The following is a 20,501-nucleotide window of genomic DNA, read 5'->3' on the forward strand; positions in this document are numbered from 1 at the left end:
TACAGTGAAAATGGTTTTATTTAACATGCAGCAAAACAAGGGCAGCAGAGTTGGTATGTCCAGTACAGCCATTTGCCACGAAGCATTGACCTCAATAGTAACGAGTAACACTCAAATAACTGTGATGTCTAGAGCGTAATAGAAAGTTCCATTTCCACAGAGTAATTCCAGACATTCCCAGGGCTGCAGCAGCCAGTCTCTGGAAAGCTCTTGGGTTTATTCTTTAGTGAAAAATGATTCACTTTTGACCTGTCCTGTTCTAATGAAGCAGTGAAACCTGCTTGCTAAAGACAGCGAGGGGCAGGGAAGGAATATGACCTCTTGATCCATAGGAAGGAATAAGGAAGCCTGGCAAGGGGCAGGGAGGAACCAGGGAATGTGGTCTGTGCCACCTTCCTTTCCCCCAGAGATGTCCGATTGCTGAGCTTGTTCATCTGAGCTCTGCAAGCTTCCCCGTGTCTATGGCAGCTGGTGATTGTTTTCTTTTTTTTTTTTTTTTTGTGAGGGAGGCTTGGAATCCCTGTCCCAGGATCACATCCAGCAGCCAGAGTGGCCAGGACAAGCTGGCTGGGGCCAAGCACTGTTGAAGCAATAGGGTCTGGTGACTCGGCTCAAGTGTGGCCCCTGATCTCATCACCTCCAGACCCAGCATTTCGCTGACAGTGCCCCTCAGGAGCTGGGGAACAGTCGAGGTTTCACGGCAGCACATTAGGACATACGTCTAGTGTAACATTTGTGATCCTGAGGCCTCCTGTGTCCAGCCACAGGTGCCACACCACATGCCATCTGGTGAGAGGAGAGGGAGGCCAAAGCAGTAGGACGCAGAGTGGAGGGAGATTGTAAGGGGAGGATAGCAGTTTATTTCATGCCAAGCAAGAGGTAGTCAGTAGGATGGCCTGTCCCCATGGCTGGAGGCACGCTTTTCCCAGAAAGCTGAGTACCTGCTTCTGGAGAAGGGGAAACACTGGCTCTCTTCATTTTCCTTCCTATCCCTAGTTGGGCCTGTCATGAGGCCAAATTCCATGTCCTGCCAAGATGTCCATAGGACACAGCCTGCCACTGCCAGGGATAAGCACACAACTCATTACTCCGTGGCCATTCCAGGATGATGCTGTCCACCAGAGGCAGAGCTGGGGACTTTGCAGTATGCCAGTTCCTTATTCTGGGCCACTGAGCTTGGCCCACCTCCCTGGGGATGGCAGCAGGAGCTGGCTGGCGGGGGAAGCATGGAATTGCAAAAGGGCTGCGGCCCCTTGGGCCGTGCATCTGTCAGGTGTGAGGATGTGGCTCTTGTGGGGAGTGAGCCGTGACAGCCTCCCTTTAGAGTCTCCCACCCCCACCCCGGTGGCTTCAGTGAATGCCAGTAGAAAGAAGAAAACACCTACGCCAAGCCTGGGGTCCATGTTCCCGGGACAGCAGTGAAGTCAGGGGCCACTCCCCACCCCGACAGCATATGGCCACTTCAAGTCACACAGGTAGATAAAAACAGGTCCTTTTAGGGGCCAAAGGAGAGGTTACCACAGCAGCAGTTTGGTTCCCAGCAGAAATGCCCAGGGCCCCTGTTCCACATCAAAGCTACAAGCACTGTCGTCAGGGCATGGAGAGTGATGGGACCAGAGCCCTCCCGGTCTCAAGGCAGCCTGCCTGGCTTCAAGGTGGAGATCACAGCATCCTCTGGGGTCATAGGTTCCCCCATTGCTCCACAGGAGGGAACTGGTCCACCTCGCCCACCTCTGTGCTCAGCTGCTCCCCCAGGGCGAAGGTCAGCTTATACCGAAGCCGCACCTTCTCCTGTGACAGAGGGCAGCAAGTGAGATCCAGCCCGGGCGGCCCCTCAGCAGGACGCCCTCTACTCTGCTACCCTCTCTGTGCTACAGGAATGGTCCCTTTTCCCCACAACCCCCAACCATGCTCAGCTGCTTAACCTGAGGCAGCAAAGGGATGTGTCAATCCTACAGTCAAAACACTTCCGGCTGGGAAGTGGTGGTCCTGAGGTCCTAATCTGGGGCAGCTGGGGCCTCAGGCTGGGACCCCGGGTGCTTTGCTGCTCACCTTCAGTGGATTGGCCAGCAACATGACCTGGGTGATGGCTGCCGGTGGCTGGATGGGGCTGAATGGAGAGAGTTCTGTCCCAGAGGGTGGCTGCAACTTCACTTTCATTGACTAAAGAGAGAAGCTCCTTTGAAGACAGCTGGCAGGTGCCCCAGATGGAACCCACAGTGCACATACACACTGCCACCTGCTGGCTGCAAAGGCCTCCACACAATAGGGTCAAGCTAAAGCCGTTTTGGCCCCAGGGAGACACTAGTACCTTGGGCACTGCAGCCTGCAGCACGATGCTCTTGACAGGCAAGGGAGCTGTGTTCAGCATGGACACCACCACCACCAGTACGTCAGGTCGTCCTGGGGGACACTCCTTGGCAAAGTGGAAGAGGATGCGGAAGCCGTTTTTATCATAGGCTGTGACGGGAAGGGCACTGCCTGCAAAAACGTGGCACGTGGGTGTGGGAGGAGCAGCACCAGAGACACCCAACAGAGCCCTGGCGGTGAGGGGACAAAGGCTACTCCGTGGCCGTGATGAATCCAATGCTTCCTTATGGAATCTGGGAGGGGCGCTCAGTGAGGAGCTTAAGGCCAAGAATGCAGGCAAGGAGGACTGCCTGGCTCTAAGGGACCCCCAGCAAACAGTGCCTGGATCCACCCGTCGCATGTCCTACAGCTCTGTGGCTGTAGGCCCCACTGCCCTGCCCACCTCAAGCCTCCAACACCTACTAGGCTTGATCGATTCCAGGGGCACGTGGATGCTGGCCAGGGAGAGCTCAGGCCCCTTCAGGGGGCTGCCCTGGGACTGGAAACTCAGCGGCTGGAAGAGTGGGCTGCCGGGCGCCGTGGAGAAGGGCAGGAGAGGCCTGGCTGGGGTGGTGGTGATGAGAGGAGAGGTGGCAGGTTTCACCAAGCCTGAGGTCCTGGGAGGTGGGAAGGATGGAAGGCACATCAGAGAGCCAGCCAGAGCTGGACTGACCCTCACCCAAGGCCCTTGGCCATGCTCTTACCCAGGCCCACCCCTTGCCTTCCAGCCTGACTGATGGGACTACAAGGCACCCCCACCCCTTCAAAGTTAGCTCTGGTTCTGACACATTCAGGCCCAACCCCACATCTCCTCCCACTCATTACACTTTGGCCTCTTCTAGAAGCTGATCGAGGGCATCCAGGTGGTGCAACATGCTGTCGCCCAATGCCAAGCCATGGTGCCCAGGGACTGCAGGCTCAACTTTTGGGGCCAAAGCTGGGGCCACTCCAGTAGAAAACAAGAAGGAGCCCGCACTGGGGGCAGGAACACTGGCTGGGACCACAGGAGCTGGGAAGGGAGGCGGCAGTGGAGCTTGGGAGCTGCTTGAGGAGGGGGCCGAAGGCTGGAGAAGAGGAGCGTCGGAGGCGCCACAGGCAGCGGTCCCCGGCCTGGGGCTGAAGAAGTCCAGGTCGGACTGTTCCCTCTATGAGCAATGGAAAAGGTGGTGAGCTGAGGGCTGGCGGGGAGGGGCTGGCGGGGAGGGCCTGCCGCTGGAGCGGGGCACAGCCCTCCAAGGACCGCACGGAAGACAGACCCGGAAACACTCATTGTTCCCCGCTGCAGCTGGCAGGCTCTGGAGGGAAAGGACAGCTAACTGTAGCCCAGGAGACATGACACTGGAAAGTGGAGGTCCTTGGCACAGTAGTGCTGTCACCGATCCTGTGCCCCTACCTGGAGTAGGTGCCACTGGTTGTTCCCAGCTGACTCTTTGGGAGGGACATTAGGGGCTGGGTCGGCGAGGCCTGACAACAGAGAAGAAAACTGGATGAGAAGAGACTGAGCTGGGCAGCCCTAGCCCCGCCTTGCCTGGTCAGGTGACAAGTGACATCAATGGGTGAAGGCACAGGGAGAAGCTGTTCTGCAGGCAGCCTCCAGAGGGGAATGGAGCCCTCCAGTCCATGATGCAGAAGTGGGGGGTTTGTGGAACGGGGTGCAGGGCAGGAGGCAGAGTCCACCGGGAGGATGGCTGTGGGGCCCTCAGGGTTGCTGAACTTCACTGACTACCTACAACTCAGGGCTCTTTGCCCACCTCAACAGTCACACTGGGGCCCCGCTCAGGACTCCTCCTAATTCCACACACCCTTCTTCCTCCCGGAGCCCTGTCAGGGGATGGACAGTCCCCTGCGGGTCGTACCCAAGCAGAGCAGCTCCTCGTCCAGCAAGGAGAGGGCGTTGCTTGTGCTGTTGGGCCCCGGGGTGGCCTCGGCCTGGCTAGAGGAGCGGCTACGTGGAGGTCCTGAAGCCTGGGGTGGTGGAGGGAGGATCGGGATGCCCGAGGAGGGTGGAGTGGGTGCTGGGGCCAACACGGAAGACAAACTGTTTGTCGTGTCCAGCTCGGCAAGGTCGATGAGCGTGCCTTGGTTACTGCACTGACTGTTTCCTGGATGGGTCAACAGAGTGGAACAGGAATAATTAGCGGTCTTCTAGTGGCTGTGTGGCAGAAGGCAGCACCCTAGGCACAGTGGTTACTGCTCCAGCCTCTGGCCTAATCCAATGGCATCTCTGCCAGGGGATGCTGTAAAGCAAGCCTGAGAAAGCAGGCGGGGAAATTCCCACCCACATCTCCAGGCCTCCGGGAAGCTGAAGGACTGCTTGGAATGGCAGAGAACCCCCTCGGGCCTCATGCAACACCACGCTGGCCAGCCTACACCCGCAGCTTCATGGTCGTGACCTGAGGCTGGTCTGGAGGAGTCTAGAGTTGGGGACCAGAGCATCTCACCTTCTGAGTCAGGCAGGGTTAAGGTGGCCACCTCGCCATTGATGACCTGCCCTTCAATAATTGTTTTGTAAGAGTTGATGACCCGGGAGAGGTTGTCACTGGCCTGCAGGATGTCCCCTGGAGCAGGAAAGAGAGACTTCTCACTCCTGTTGTGACAGTTCCCACCCACGTATCTAAACGCCTGGCTCATCCCTGACAGTTGCTCTTTCACTCACCCAAACTGTTATCATTGTCCTCAGTCTCACTGGCGAGTTTAAATAAAGTCCGCCTCTTGTTCTCACACCGATCAAACAGCTCCTGAAAGAGACTCAAGACATAAAAATCAAACCACACAGGCCCTTAGAGATCATCTGATTCATTGAGGGTTCACACCCAGAAAACGATGGGGATCTGCCAGTTGCCATGGTCAGTTACCAGCAGAGCTGGGACCACAGCGCACGTCTTCTTGCCACCAGCCACCACCACACCACGTCACCCAGGGTGTTGGTTTAGGTAGCAGTCACCAGGATGGATGAGGAGAAGTCAGTCCCCTCCTGCCTTCCACGCTGGCATGCTCCTCAGAACTCAAAATATCCACCCAACCATGGCCTGCACCATATGGGCATCAGGGTCACAAGGAAGCCTCTCTGTCTCAACGTCCCCAAAGCAGTAAGGAAAGGCAGAGAGCAGGGGTGAGCACCGAGGGCGTGGTCTCTGGAGTCAGACTCAGGTTTCCATTCAGCCCTTACACCCTGGGCAAATCAGCTGATCCCAGGCAGCAAATGGGGACGCCACTCTCTACTGACGTGGCTGCTGTGCAGATGAGTAAGGTCATGAATACGCTGCCAAGTGCACAGCCTGTGTCTCTGACAAGGCAGGTGCTCAGCAAATGCTGGCTGAGCTCCTGGAGGGCAGCGTAGCCCCGGGAGGCAGCCTTTGCCGTCAACGGTCCCACCTTCATCAGCTCTCTGTCCCCGTCCGAAGAGTCCTCCTGGCTGTAATGAAGCAGCATCTCATTGAGCAGTCTCACGTTGTTGTTAACTTCCTCTAACGTGTGCAGACGCTTGGTCACCTTCTGGATCCGTGCCTCATCCTGCCCCAATTAAGAAGATCAGGAGAAAGAGAGCTTCACTTGACTGTCTTTCCACTTCTGCCAGGTCAGACCTTACCCCACGACACAAGCGCAGAGGCACGGAAGCTCCTTCCAGTGCTGGGTGCCTGGGGCCCAGTCTACACTTCTGCTTTCACATCCCTGCTCCCGTCCCACTCCTCTCTTCCGTGCTCCCGTGGAAGCTATTGTGCTCCTCCTCCCACTCTCAGCCTCCGGGGCACAGGTAGGGCAGCTGGCAGCAGGGGAGAACAAAACAGGCCGTGTCCAGGGGCAAAGAGGCTTCTGCTGTGTGGTCATGGGTTCCTCCACCCCGTGCCTGAAGGACCCACTCACTTCCTTCACCATGGACTTGATGAGCTTGTTGGCCTCTTGCAGGTCATCTGGGTTCTTGCTTTTCAGCAGCTTGGCTAAAAGCTGAGAGAGGAGGAAATCAGAGGTGAAGGGAAGAGGTAGCATCCCTACCCCGGGGAGACCCCAGAGAGCTCCCCGCAGCACAGTGCAAACCACATTCCCCTGGTGCTACCCCCTCTCATCTGAGAAAATCCCAGGCCCAGGGTGCTCTTTACCTTAGACTTCTCCTCATCATCAAAAACAGGGTTTTTGGGACGAGGTGGTGGAGAGGGGATCAGCGTCCTGTCCACAGGAATTGGTGGATCAGACTGCACTATGCCTGAAAGGGGAGATGGCAGCGTGTGCACTCAGGCTGTGGTCACCTTGTCACCCCTCCTCATACACCAAGGGCCACGTCCCTGTGATCAAGACCTGCAAAGGGTAGTGGGGTGGAGGGCAGGCTGCTACACCTTATCCCATCCAACCCGACTCAGCCTTGCCTGGGGACAAATGCTGTTCGCTTCAGGAGGGACTCTGGGGATCCCAAACCTTCCCTTCTCTCCTTGCCTGGGCCAGCCTTCGAGGGCTGCCTGGAGGCTGTGGGCAGGCAGACACGTACCCTGTCTCTTCAGCATGTGGTAGGCGTCTTTGATCTTTGCTTCTTCTGGCAGGGCCATGGTCCAGCTGTATAGCAGCTCAATAACCTTGGTCTTCACTTTCTCAGACACCCTGTCCCCCAGGTACTACACGGCAAGAGAACATGAGAGGACCTAGTAACTGCAGTGTTGAGGCAGAGAAAGTGTAAGGTTCTCTTTACAGCAATGGCATGGCTGCTCAGCAGCTACGGTCCTACTCAAAACCCACAGGTGTCCAAGTGTGTGTGAGACAGCGTGGGGAGGGGAAGGACCTCCCTGTGGTGTGGTTGTGTCCACCTGGATACAGTCTGTGGATAGGCAGGGGGCCAGGAGGTCATCACTGCATTTTCACACACAAGTTGCCAGAAACAAACTGCATTTTATCTTGAGGGTGTTTATGAGAATGTCTTTAGCCTGAAAAAGTATTCCCTCTGCTTTAAGTGGGGGCCCAGAGCTGTGCCAAACCAGCGTGCAACAGAACATGGCCAGCTGCGCATCGGAGCAATGACGGAGGCCAGCTCCCCTTATCCACGTGAGACAGGCCAAGAAAACCCACAAAACCCACAACTGCCGTGTGCCAGGAGCCTAGAGTCCCATACTACATGGGCTCTCACCTTGGACAAACACACAGCCACTGCCACATCACCTGTCAGATTTGGGTTGTGGGTGCTTCAGAAAAAGCTGCTAGTCCCTGTGGCCTGTTTGGTCATCCCGTTACCTCCAGGGCCTAGCTCTCTAAGGACAAGACACGAATAATCTCAGTTCCTTGGAGATGCTGGATGGGCAGTGAAAGCCAGTATGATGGGAGATGGAAATGAACACAAAAGAAGCCCCTAAGAGCGAGGAATCCGCCGCTGACTGACCTTTGGAGAGACGACTTTGATTAACTCATTCAAAAAGCGGAACTTCCCCACTTCGTTATGAAATCTCCTCCCACAGTTCTTCATGCACGCCTCCAGCACCTGTAGCCGCACAGAGAGGCGCTGAGTGAGGGTGCGCTCGGGGCTGGGACCTGGCACTGGCAAGACCCCTGGCACCCAGAGAGTGCTGAATAAACACGCCCACGGGAAGGAGCTCATCACAAAAAGCGGTGTGCCCTGCCTGGGGACAGTGCAATTAAGCAATGGGATCGCCCACAGACCACGTCCCTCCAGCTGCAAACCTCTGCTGGGAAAGCTGGGCAGGGACTAAAGCAAGAAACCCCGAGAACCCGACCCCAAGAAGGCCTGGATGCCAGTCCTGGAAGGTGCCTTCCTTAAAGATTCTGGCCTTGTGTTTTACAATGAGGGAGGTGAGGTCCAGGGACAAAGTTTCTCTGACTCGGTGTCCCGGGTGCTTTCCACAAGCTCACCAACAGTTGTGCAGGGGGTGGGAGGGATGTTTAAATCCTGTTATCTTTGAGAAAGATGACAGGGTATTTTACCTCCCTCCACTGATCTCCCTAACTTACGCTTCGGCTTTCCTGTGCTGCCTGTGGTCCCTGGCACTGCGGTTTCTAAGGCGGGGTGGGGTGCACTGTCCATGCTCCCTTTCTTGGCTTCTGCATTTTAAAGCAGGGTTTCTCAGATGAGGCCTGGCTGATACTTTGGGCTGCTCATTCTTTGTCATGGGGGGGCCACTCTGCACTTTATAGTGTGTTGAGCAGCATCCTTGGCCTCTGCCTACTTGATGCCGGGAGGACCCCTACCCCGACGTGTGACAACTAAAAATGTTTCCAGACATTGCTAAATGTTCCCTGGAGGGCCCTGTTGAGATTCACTGGTTTGTGTTTGTTTTTTTTTTTTTTTGAGACAGAGTCTCGCTATGTTAGGCTAGAGTGCAGTGGTGTGATCACCACTGCACTTTAGCCTCAACTTCCCAGGCCCAAGCCATCCTCCAACCTCAGCCTCCCGAGAAGCTGGGACCACAGGTGTGTGCCACCATGCTTGGCTAATTTTTTTATTTTTTGTAGAGACAGGGTCTCACTATGTTGCCTAGGCTGGTCTTGAATTCCCTTAAGCAGTCCTCCCGGCCTAGGCCCCAAAAAGTGCTGGGACTATAGGTACAAGCCACCATACCCCGCTGAGAATCACTGTTTTAAGAAATTCGTTCTACAGCAAACACGACTGAGGGGAGCATGTGAGCTAGATAATATTTCTTTTCTCTTTCCAGGACCCGAACGCAGTAGGGCTAAAGCCCCGGATTCCTCAGATCTCGGCTGCTCTTTGGTTTAGGAGCATGTGGAGGCACTGAGGGCCAGGCACCATTCCACGCCTTAAATTCCCTCAGTCTGAATAGACACCAAGATCTGCCCCAGGGGACTCAGCCATCAGTGCGACACCTTCGCTAGTGACCGGCATTATGTTTAACTACAGAATGAATGGACTCACCTCTCTTTTCTTCCCCCGGCCAACTCTGAACTATCAACACAGCCCTGTCAGCATCTCTTCACAAAGGCTTCTCCTGCCCCACATGAGGCTCAGGGCCTTGACTCTGTGCTGATTTCCTTAGCCCCTCTGCCTCACACACTAACCATGTGGCTGTGCTGGCAGGGATGGCACTGCAGTCACCTAACTGCAGTTAAGGAGATCAGTGGAGGGAGGAGAAATACGCTGTCATCTTTCTCAAAGATAACAGGATGTAAACATCCCTCCCACCCCCTGCACAACTGTTGCTGAGCTTGTGGAAAGCACCCGGGACACCGAGTCAGAGAAACTTTGTCCCTGGGCCTGGCAAAACGCACACACATTTGTGGAACGGCTGGCTGAACAGATTCTAGATCTATCTAGTCTGTATCAAGGACTTTCTGTTGGCTTTTGGGATGAGCCCTTAGAACCACTATGGGGGCATGAGGAACGGCGGGGGCATGAGGAATGGCGGGGGCAGGTGAAGGGCTGCAGCTTCCATCTCCGGAGAGTGAAGGACCTACTGTCAGGGCCTGGAGTGCCTCCCATTCCTGCGGGGACTGGATCTTGTGGGCCAGCAGTCGGACGGCGATCTGTGGCCTGGGGGACAAGCAGAACACACTTCAGTGCACTAAGCCTGGGGCTACCTGGCTGGCCCTCCTTGGCCATGGTTGTTCCCCTTCCCAGTCCGCTCCCTCAGCTGCCCCCACAGTGCTGAGACTCACCCTTCGAGCTCCTTGTTGATCTGATCGCAGAAGCCAATTATGTATTCCCAGTCCTCCTGGCGGTTGGAAGGATTGGTGGCTTTATCTTGGGACAGAACAAAGAAGACGACAAGTGTTAGGAAGAGCAAGGAGGATGCAATGGAAGGTTTTCTTCGCAAGTTTTAGGCACTAAGAGTTTGCTTTCAACTTTACTCTATAATACAGAAGCCTCAACAGTTGAGTCAGTAGCAAGGAGAAAGGAAAAAAAAAAGGGTCAGTCGGAGAGCAAATACAAATACTGCTTTCTGATCAGTATTTTGAAAGCCACAAATAAAAGAGAAAACAAATTCTGTCTCGTGAAGCTTAGAGTGGATCAAGGTCAAAAGGACAAACACAAATAATTAAAATATTCCCAAATAAATGCCTGCATAAAACATGTAAATATAATAATAAAGGGAATATAAATATAATAATAAACGGAACATGTAAATATAATAATCAAGGGAACTCCAGCTGTATACAAATGAGCTCAGTGTTAAGCAAGTGGAGATGGTCAGGAAGGGTTTGTGGGGAAACTGAAATCAAATTGAACTAGATAAAAAATATACATATTTATAACCATTGAATATTTTTTTTGACAGAGTCTCACTCTTGTCGCCCAGGCTGGAGTACAGTGGCGCAATCTCAGCTCACTGCAACCTCTGCCTCCCGGGTTCAAGTGATTCTCCTGCCTTAGCCTCCCAAGTAGCTGGGACTACAGGTACGTACCACCATGCCCGACTAATTTTGTGTTTTTAGTAGAGACGGGGTTTCTCCATGTTGGTCAGGCTGGTCTTGATCTCCCGACCTCAGGTGATCTGCCCGCCTTGGCCTCCCAAAGTGCTGGGATTACAGGCGTGAGCCACCGCGCCAGGCGAATATTTTCCACATACCTGTCAAAAGGTTTTTCCAGACCTAGCCTTCCATAATGCTTTAAGTACTTTTGAAATTGCACATAATGCTCATCACTGTCAAGTCAACAACATTTACTTAACCCCTACTAAGCCCCGGTCACTGTGCAATCTCCCTGGGATTGCAGCTTGAGTATCTAGCACCCCCAGGCTCTAATGGCCTTCCATGGTCAAGCACAAACATAAGTACTAGAGTTCTCAGAGGGCCACTGGGATTTAAAATCTAGGCACTAAATGCAAAGTTCCGATATTTGGTATGGGCTCTCCTCCCTGTTACCTTCCCAAACCTGTGATTACACTGAAGAGCCCTGCTGACGGTGGCTACATGGGTTCCCATCTCTGATTCAGATCCAGAGGCTCCCTATTCAGAAAGCACTCCCCAGCTGTTTGCTAAATTTAGGGCTTTGGGTTCCGAAGACAAATGGAAGGCTGAAGACACACACCCTTTGAAACACTCCTGCTCCCAGCTGGGTGCAGTGTCTCACGCCTGTAGTCCCAGCACTTTGGGAGGCCGAGGCGAGCAGATCATGAGGTCAGGAGATCAAGACCATCCTGGCGAATACGGTGAAACCCCGTCTCTACTAAAAATACAAAAAAATTAGCTGGGTGTGGTGGCGGGCGCCTGCAGTCCCAGCTACTAGGGAGGCTGAGGCAGGAGAATGGCGTGAACCTGGGGGGCGGAGTCTGCTGTGAGCCGAGATCACGCCATTGCACTCCAGCCTGGGTGATAGAGGGAGACTCTGTCTCAAAAAACAAACAAACAAACAAACAAAAAAACCCAAAACACTCCTGCTCCCTCCCCAGATCTCCATGAAGGCCCAAGGCAGGGCGTCAGAGCCCCTCCCGACAAGCCCCTCTTTGTCAGAAGTTTCTAAATTCTCATTTCTCATAATTGTGTTTTGTTAACTTTAAAAATCACCAGCTGGGCTGGGTGCAGTGGCTCACGCCTGTAATCCCAACATTTTGGGAGAACGAGGCAGGCAGATCACCTGAGGTCAGGAGTTCAAGACCAGCCTGACCAACATGGAGAAACCCTGTCACTACTAAAAATACAAAATTAACTGGGCGTGGTGGCACATGCCTGTAGTCCCAGCTACTCAGGAGGCAGAGGCAGGAGAATCACTTGAACCCAGGAGGCGGAGGTTGCCTTGAGCAGAGACTGCGCCACTGCACTCCAGCCTGGGCAACAAGAGTGAAAATTCCATCTAAAAAAAAAAAAAATCACCAGCTGGATGAGCAAATCCTAACAGAGACTCCAGCTCCTTCACTGGGAACAGGGCTGCAGGGATCTGAGTAGAGACAGCTGCCAGGCAGAGGGAAGGCCCATGGCAGCCAGTGTAGCACCCTGCTTCCCAGGTCTGGGCTCAGCCTCCCCGGTAGTGTTTCCGTTCTGGCTGCAATGGCTGCGAGGGGAAGATTCTGATGGTTTAGATTCATATTTATTTATTTATTTTTTGAGATTGAGTCTCACTGTATCACCCAGGCTGGAGTGCAGTGGCGCGATCTGGGCTCACTGCCACCTCCGCGTCCTGGGTTCGAGCTATTCTCCTGCCTCAGCCTCCTTCCTGAGTAGCTGGGATTATAGGCATGCGCCACTACGCCTGGCTACTTTTTGTATTTTTAGTAGAGATGGGTTTTCGCCATGTTGGCCAGGCTGGTCTAGACCTCCTGACCTCAGGTAAGGAGGTCAAGACCAGCCCCAGCCTCCCAAAGTGCTGGGATTACAGGCGTGAGCCACCGCACCCTGCCTAGGTTTCTATTTAGAAGAAAGGAAGGTGTCTGTCTTCAATCTTGAAAGAGAATCAGTAGGTCCTTCAAAATCTCGAGCTTGAAAGGAGGGGAGTTGAATGTAATCAAGGGTGGCCAACTGGAAAGAAATGTCTGGCAATCCTGCATTACTGTACGGTAGCCTACCAGCTCTCACATTCCAAATGCTGAGTCTCTCCCACCAATTGTCTGAAACCTTCTCAGGTGTTAGCATTAGTGTGGCTCTGTTACTAATTCCTATCGGGTGCTTAAAGTTCTCCGTAACACCAAAAGGCTGCAGGGTACAAAAATTAAATGGTCTGAGGAGCCGTCCCCATCCCCTAGTGCTATTATTTTGGGAACCGTCATACACCTTGTGATAGAATAAAAATTGGCCCACTCCCACTTTTTGCACGGGGAAAAGCATCTTCCAAGTACAGAGTAAAATGTGGATCTCCCCACCCCCGAAGCAATGGGTATTCACCACAAAATATCTTCTTCCCAAGCCTATTAGTGTTCCAACAGCATTTCTACTTCCAAGAACACTCCTGCCCACTTTTCACTCGTATTAATTTCTCTAGAATCTCACTTTCTTCCACCTTGATAGACCTTTTTACGGCAAATCCACAGGGAGCTCTTTGCCTACTCAGGGGCACAAAAAGCCCTGGTTTCTGCAACGGTCAGTTCCATATCTATCTCCTCCAGCTCTCTGGGCAGCTCAGAAAGCAGAGCTCACCCGCCCACAGGAATGGGAAGGAACCTCTGGGGATAATTCTGGGTGACTTGATCTCTCCATCTGCCTACTGCCTCCCCAGCAGATGCACACAGCCTTCCACCCACTCAACATTTCCTTCACTTGGCACAGAGGTGACACCCGAGCTTCCCCTACAGACCTTGCCTTCCCGAACCGCCCCTCTGGGCTCCGCTCTGACTCATGATTTCTGTCTATTTTCGGGCCTCTGTTGAAAGCCTCATCTGTTTCTGTGTCTCTGGATTTCCTGCTTTCATTTTTTCAGCTTCACTCCATTGCTAGCCTAGACTCTCGTGGGATTTAAAACGTCATGTGGCGATGGAAACAGCAGCATTGGGTACCCCATTCCAGCATGGCTCAGACATTCCAGAGAAAACAATATCTACATAGCAGGCTGGATGTGGTGGCTCATGCCTGTAATCCCTGCACTTTGGGAGACCAAGGCAGGTAGATCATTTGAGGTCAGGAGTTCGAGACCAGCCTATACAACATGGTGAAATCCTGTCTCTATTAAAAATACTAAAATTAGCCGGGCACGGTAGCACACACCTGTAATCTCAGCTACTTGAAGGCTGAGGCTGGAGAATTGCTTGAACCCAGGAAGCAGAGGTTGCAGTGAGCCATGATTGTGCCACTGCACTCCAGCCTGGGCAACAGAGTAAGACTCCATCTCCAAAAAAAAAATAAAAATAAAAATATACATATATACATATATACATACATATATATATATACACACACACATATATATGGGCTGGGCATGGTGGCTCATGCCTGTAATCCCACCATTTTGGGAGGCCGAGGCAGGTGGATCACCTGAGTGAGGTTAGGAGTTCGAGACCAGTCTGACCAATATGGTGAAACGCCATCTCTACTAAAAAGACAAAATTAGCTGGGCATGGTTCCGCACGCCTGTGATCCCAGCTACTTGGGAGGCTAAGGCAGGAGAACCGCTTGAACCCAGGAGGTGGAGGTGGCAGTGAGCTGAGATCAGGCCATTGCACTCCAGCCTGGGCCATAGAGTGAGGCTCCATCTCCAAAAAGAAAAATCTATGTAACAAATGACTTATAAACAAGCAGACGCAAGAACATGGGCTGGAAAGGGAGTAAAGGTCAATCTTCAATGGTAGGGTCCTGAATGGAAACACAAACTTAGTCAATCACCAAGTCTTTGTTAAGCACCCACAGACAATGAAGTAAACAGCATGTCAGCATGCCAGACCCCGGAGGGACTGCAGAAACAGTTTGAGACACAGATTTTACCCTCGAGGAGGCTGTGCTCTCCGGGTTCAATACATGAAAAAAAAAAAAATCAGTTCAAAACACAAGACAGTAGATAATTGGGCTAATTTGGTACAGAAATGAGTCTAAAAACAAATGTATGGCCCGGGCTCACACCTGCAATCCTAGCATTTTGAGAGGCTGAGGTGAGTGGATCACGAGGTCAGGAGTTCAAGACCAGCCTGGCTAAGACGGTGAAACCCTGTCTCTACTAAAACTACAAAAATTAGCCAGGCGAAGAGGCAGGCACCTGTAATCCAGCTACTTGGGAGGCTGAGGCAGGAGAATCACTTTAACCCAGGTGGCAGAGGTTGCAATGAGCTGAGATTGTGCCACTGCACTCCAGCCCGGGTGACTAGAGTGAGACTCCGTCTCAAAAAAAAAAAAAAAAAAAAAAAAAAAAAAAAGCATCACTTCTCTTTCCTGACTTCCCTATTTCTTTTTCTTTTTTCTTTTTTTTTGAGACAGGGTCTCACTCTGTCACTCAGGCAAGAGTGCAGTGGTGTGATCATGGCTCACTGTAGCCTCAACTTCCCAGGCTCAGATGATTCTCCTATCTCAGCCTAGCTGACCACAGGTACTCACATCATGCCCAGCTAATTTTGTGTACTTTCGGTAGAGACAGAATTTTGCCATGTTGCTCAGGCTGGTCTTGAACTCCTAGGCTCAGGCAATCCGCCTGCCTCGAACTCCCAAGGTGCTGGGATTACAGGTATGAGTCCCAGTGCCTGGCCTCTTTCGTGTTTTTCTTTGTTGTTTGAGACGGGGTCTCATTCTGTCACCCAGGTTGGAGTGCAGTGGCTCCATCACGGCTCACTGCAGTCTCTGCCTCCCAGGCTCAAGTGATCATCCCACCTCAACCTCCCAAGTAGCTGGGACCACCCACAGGAGTGTGCTCATTCTTTTTTTAGAGATAGGGGTCTCACTCTATTGCCCCAGGCTGCAGTAGGCAATCATGGCTCACTGCAGCCTCCAACTCCTGGGCTCAAGCAATCCTCCCACCTCAGCCTCCTGAGTAGCTGGGACCACAGGAATGAGCCACTGTATGTGGCCTATTAAGTCACTATTCCTATAAATAGTACCACCTTCCAAAAGTCCCCTAGGCCCCCACCTCTTTTTTGACTCCTTCTTCCCTCGTCTCCTCATCCATTCCTCTCAGTCCTGTGGTCCTTTCCTTCTCAATGTCTTTTTAAATCCCTTCCTTCCTTATCCCTATCTTCCACTCCTTCTCACCTGCTTCTAGAACTTCCATTCTAATCCATCCTAATCCTATGTAAAGTCCTTATATGAAATCAACCCTCTTAAGACACCAGGCCAGGCGCGGTGGCTCACGCCTGTAATCCCCCAGCACTTTGGGAGGCCGAGACGGGTGAATCACGAGGTCAGGAGATCGAGACCAGCCTGGCTAACACGGTGAAACCCTGTCTCTACTAAAAATACAAAAAAATTAGCCGGGCGTGGTGGCGGGTGCCTGTAGTCCCAGCTACTTGGGAGGCTGAGGCAGGAGAATGGCATGAACCCGAGGCGGAGCTTGCAGCGAGCCGAGATTGCGCCACTGAACTCCAGCCTGGGCGACAGAGCAAGACTCCGTCTCAAAAAAAAAAAAAAAGACACCAAAACACCGATTTCATCTAGTACAGAAAGAATGAGGGCCTGATAACTGCAGAAATTTAAACTTCTTTGGCGGGGCCGGGCGCGGTGGCTCATGTCTATAATCCCAACACTTTGGAGGGCGCTGAGGCAGGTGGCTCACTTGAGGTCAGGAGTTCGACACCAGCCTGGCCAACATAGTGAAACCCGATGTCTACTAAAAATACAAAAATTAGCCAGTTGTAGCGGCACATACCAGTAGTCCCACTTGGCACCTCCCAAGTCCCACTACTTGGGAGGCTGAGGCTGGAGGATCGCTTGAACCCAAGCAACAGAAGTTGCAGTGAACTGAGATTGTGCCACTGCACTCCAGCCTGGGTGACAGAGCGACTCTGTCTCAAATAAATAAATAAATAAAATAAACTTCTTGGGCTGGAAATTGGAGACTTGGTAGAATTTGGTCTTAACTTCCCAGCCTTATCTTCCCTCATTTCCAAACCCCTCTGTTACTGTGTGCCCCAAACAGGTTTGCTCTCTCTACATCACCATCTAGTGTTTTTTTTTGTTTTTTGTTTTTTTGCGCCAAACTTTCCCATTCTTTAATGGCTAGCTCAAATGCAGTATCCTCACTGAATCATCTGTTCCCCCATCCCCAGTTCCCTAAAGAGAATGCCTGCGTTTTAGCACTGCCTTGTATCTTTATCTTTTAAGAGTTCTTTATCCACTCCAGCATCAACCTCCATCCAACTAAAGGCAAAATCTTCTTTTTTTTTTCCTTTGAGACGGAATCTCGCTCTGTAACCCAGGCTGGAGTGCAGTGGCGTGATCTTGGCTCACTGCAAGCTCCACCTCCCGGGTTCATGCCATTATTCTGCCTCAGCCTCCCCAGTAGCTGGGACTACAGGCGCCCGCCACCACATCCGGCTAATTTTTTGTACATTTAATAGAGACGGGGTTTCACCGTGTTAGCCAGGATGGTCTCGATCTCCCGACCTCGTGATCCGCCCGCCTCGGCCTCCCAAAGTGCTAGGATTACAGGCATGAGCCACCGTGCCCGGCCGCAAAATCTTCTTAAACTTCCCAACTCCTATAACACCCCACATAGCAGGTACTCATTAAACATTGCTTGACTGATCGCGGTGGGACTTGAGAGAAGACTGAAGTCATCAAGAGATGGTTTGTGAGAAAAGAGAATCTGAGATGGTTTTTCAAGCTTTTAGTTGAGGAAAGGGGAGCAGGGCTTCCACGTAAGGAGAGCAACGTGTATTGGTAAGCTAAGAACATCAGACTGAGCAGAGGAGAAAAACGTGGAAGCCACAGAGAAAAAGGCCTGGAACAACCAAGGCCAGATTACAGGCAACAGTGGAATGACTTGATTCAACACAAGCACGCTTCTGGGAGCAGAATGGACTGAGGAGAGGTGAGGACGGGAGAGACCTGAGTCTCTGGGCCAAGCAGAGGCTTCTGCAACCATTCAGGCAAACGTGGGGTGACAAGGACCCTGAGTGAGATGATGCTGAATCCCAACTGCTGGTTTGCTCAACTGGTACAGTTCACATCATTAAGTCCTAACAACTGTGAAGCTTGTGTCTCTACAGATAGCATGTGACTCCCCCCCGACCAAGTGTCCCTCTCATTTCATAATATGACTCTAGGCTGGGTGCAGTGGCTCACGTGGCTCACGTGTGTAATCCCAGAACTTTGGAAGGGAAAGGTGGGAGGATCACTTGAACTCAGGAGTTTGAGACCAGCCTGGGCAACACAGCAAGACCTCATCTCTACTAAAAATCAAAAGAATTAGCCAAGCGTGGTGGCGTGTGCCTATAGCCCCAGCTACTTGGGAGGCTGAGGCAGGAGACTTATTTGAGCACAGGGGTTCAAGGCTACAGTGAGCTATGATCGCGCCCCTGCACTCCAGCCTAGACAACAGTGCGAGACTCTGTCTCAAAACCAAGTAACAAAAACAAAATGTAGCCTATTAAACTCAGCTTAGGTCATTTAAATTATTCAATACCCATATTAATATCTTCAAAGCAAACTAATTCCACTGTGGTTATAGCAAGTTAGGCATTTCTAGGCAAGTGGTTTGATTGGAGTCAGGATGTCCTCTTTTTGTGAAATTATGGCAGTAGTACCTGCTTTGCTAGGATACTTGATAAACGAATTTAATGAATATCTGTAAAGTACTTTGAGCTCCTTGGAGAACAGTTCCATATATAAAGAAGCCTTATGACCTGCCTGCAACTGTAGATTTGGCAAACGTAATCTTACTTTTTTTCCCTTTTGGGATATGCTCCCCTTTCAACTGAAGCTCAACCTCCTGAAGGGGGTTTCTTACTAGGAAAAATCAAGACAATTTAAGGAAATAGCTATCACCTCCAAGATCCTGGAAGCAGTACTAAATAAAAGACCTCAGAACGAGGCAGTACTAGGTATCTCGCCTATCCCATTACCACTCCAATTTTTCTCTCCACTTCAAGGAGGCTTCCAGGTCTAGCCTATAGAAAAGTTCACTTATTAACCCTCAGGCCGAGTACTACCTGCTAACCAGATTAACACACATTTCCTTCGTAGCACTGTAATTCACAGTGCAATGACAGCAATATGCCTCTATAACTACAGCTTCAGACTGCTCCTCGGCCTTAGAATAGGCTATCAACACTGACTCGTCAGGATGTTCAAAGGGGTATATGTATGTGTGCGGGGTGGGGGAGTCCTCGATACCGATTTCACCATGCTTCTGTGGTCACTGCAGGAAAAAGGGAGAGCTCTCTGCTCTCTATCGTCGCTCTCTTTGGAATATTATTCTCACTTCAAGCATTCGGCCTGAGCGAACCCGTCACTTCTTCAACACATGGTCGCAATTCTGAAGCTGCTAGGCAACTGAACGCAGTCGGCAGCACCCACGAAGCTTTTCCCTTAGTCAGGGGGCGCTAGGTTCCTGGAGTCACCGCCGGGCGGCGACCCCACCACAATCTCCCCAAAGCGCCGATGCATGTCAGCCTAAGATCGTGGCTGTCGCCTTCCCCCGAGCCTGCGGTGCCCGACGGGACCCCGAGTTCACGCCGCCGCGCGCTAGAGCAAGAGGACGAGCCGCAGCTAGGGAAGCGGGGGCCGGGCTGGGGCCCCGGCGCCCTGATAGGGAAGGGGCGTGATAGCATGCTGCTCGCGGCGAGGGCGAGCCCGGGCGTGGGCTGCTAACAGGTGAAGCCGTGGAGCCCAAGGAGGGGACGTGGGGGTAAAGAGAGGGGCAGCCCAGAGGCTCGAGGGCAGCCAGAACCGGCCGCGGCTACTCACTTAGCCAGGACTCCAGGCTCTCCCCTTCCGCCTCCGCCATATTGCAGCCGCCCGGGCCGGCCCCGCGGCCTCAAAACTCGCGAGAGTCTGCACGAGCTGAGGCGAGGCGGGGCGGGGCCTGCATGGGGGCCTGAGAGGAGTGAGTGCCATCACCGAGGGCCGCGCCAGAGTGCGACAGATATTGGGAGGGCAAGTGTTTCCTTTTGGCTCTTCCCTTTGGTCCCCAGAGTGAGAAACTCTAACGTCCAGATCAGTGGAGAGAAACGCAGATTTAGGACCCTGAGGAGTCTTTGTCACCCGTTTCGCGTCATTCGCTCAGGCACGCCGAGGGCAGTCCTAGTGGGGTCCTCGTGACCAGCCAAGATGGCTGCCCCCGCAGTGAAGGTTGCCCGAGGATGGTCGGGCCTGGCGTTGGGCGTGCGGCGGGCTGTCTTGCAGCTTCCAGGGTGAGAGGGCGGTGGGCAGCGGGGGGCGCCGCTTGGTTCTACACGAAGGGACCTGCGAGGAAGGAAGGGGGCCACAGGCAGGCCGCGTGGGGCCCTGGAGAGAGCATTGCCCTGGGGGCCGGAGTATCTGGATTCAAGCTTCTAAGTTAGCTGCGTGACCCTGGACCAATCTGAAGGTTTAGTGACTACCTCTCGCCTAAGGGGTCTGGCTGATCTAGGGTCTAACGCGGAGCTGAAAGTGCGGTTCAGCTAAAGAGCTCAGAGCTGGGATCGCCTGTGAATTGGGAAGGATGTGTAGGCGCCAAGCCCATCCTTACCGTTAGCACTTGACCAGGAGGAGACTTGACCCGCCTGCTTGAGGGATGTCCTACTTCTTGGGACAAGGGCCTGAATTGTTGTGGCTCAGTTTTAGCTCGCAGTCTCCGCGCCGCTCTCCTTAGTCGGCACGTTGGCAGCCATGCCTATTGTTAAGTCAAACCTACTCGCTTGTGGAGTCAGCTTTTGCCT

At 52.7% G+C, this 20,501-nt stretch overlaps 2 protein-coding genes across 8 annotated transcripts in view; one reads left to right on the forward strand and one right to left on the reverse strand.

Annotated features, from left to right (window-relative positions):
* Positions 1 to 20,423, reverse strand: GGA3 (golgi associated, gamma adaptin ear containing, ARF binding protein 3). Of its 6 annotated transcripts, XM_025363842.1 has the most exons (18): positions 19,549 to 19,672; positions 12,109 to 12,277; positions 9,955 to 10,039; positions 9,754 to 9,829; positions 7,709 to 7,807; positions 6,830 to 6,953; positions 6,447 to 6,550; positions 6,214 to 6,294; positions 5,725 to 5,862; positions 5,006 to 5,087; positions 4,791 to 4,907; positions 4,206 to 4,451; positions 3,743 to 3,813; positions 3,175 to 3,494; positions 2,773 to 2,966; positions 2,312 to 2,481; positions 2,053 to 2,163; positions 1 to 1,791 (listed from the first exon to the last, which is right to left on the reverse strand). In XM_025363842.1, the coding sequence occupies exons 5-18, from the start codon at positions 7,790 to 7,792 to the stop codon at positions 1,681 to 1,683; spliced, it is 1,953 nt and encodes a 650-aa protein (XP_025219627.1). In that variant the 5' UTR covers positions 7,793 to 7,807; positions 9,754 to 9,829; positions 9,955 to 10,039; positions 12,109 to 12,277; positions 19,549 to 19,672; the 3' UTR covers positions 1 to 1,680. The 6 variants fall into 6 exon arrangements, with proteins under 6 accessions (XP_025219627.1, XP_025219628.1, XP_025219625.1 ...); XM_025363843.1 differs by lacking the exons at positions 12,109 to 12,277; positions 19,549 to 19,672 and adding an exon at positions 20,312 to 20,423; XM_025363840.1 differs by lacking the exon at positions 12,109 to 12,277 and having other exon boundaries at positions 19,549 to 19,717.
* The window catches only part of MRPS7 (mitochondrial ribosomal protein S7), a 4,703-nt gene continuing 3,880 nt past the window's right edge, over positions 19,679 to 20,501 (forward strand). For both annotated transcript variants that reach the window (XM_025363858.1, XM_025363859.1), the window contains exon 1: positions 19,679 to 19,994. In XM_025363858.1, the coding sequence (XP_025219643.1) occupies positions 19,912 to 19,994 (83 nt within the window). In that variant the 5' untranslated portion in view covers positions 19,679 to 19,911. The remainder of the gene's footprint in view (positions 19,995 to 20,501) is intronic.

Source organism: Theropithecus gelada, chromosome 16 (genome assembly GCF_003255815.1).
Source record: "Theropithecus gelada isolate Dixy chromosome 16, Tgel_1.0, whole genome shotgun sequence".
In the NCBI taxonomy this organism is placed as follows: Eukaryota; Metazoa; Chordata; class Mammalia; order Primates; family Cercopithecidae; genus Theropithecus; species Theropithecus gelada.

Bases quoted from the DNA above. Each gene is read 5' to 3' on its own strand.
- GGA3 (XM_025363840.1), bottom strand. From the start codon at position 19,588: ATGGCGGAGGCGGAAGGGGAGAGCCTGGAGTCCTGGCTAA. The intron at 4,452-4,790 runs GTGAGATGCTCT...TGACCCATCCAG, and splicing joins AACCCTGCCTGACTCAGAAG to GAAACAGTCAGTGCAGTAAC. The intron at 2,164-2,311 runs GTACTAGTGTCT...TTCTCTCTTTAG, and splicing joins TGCAGGCTGCAGTGCCCAAG to TCAATGAAAGTGAAGTTGCA.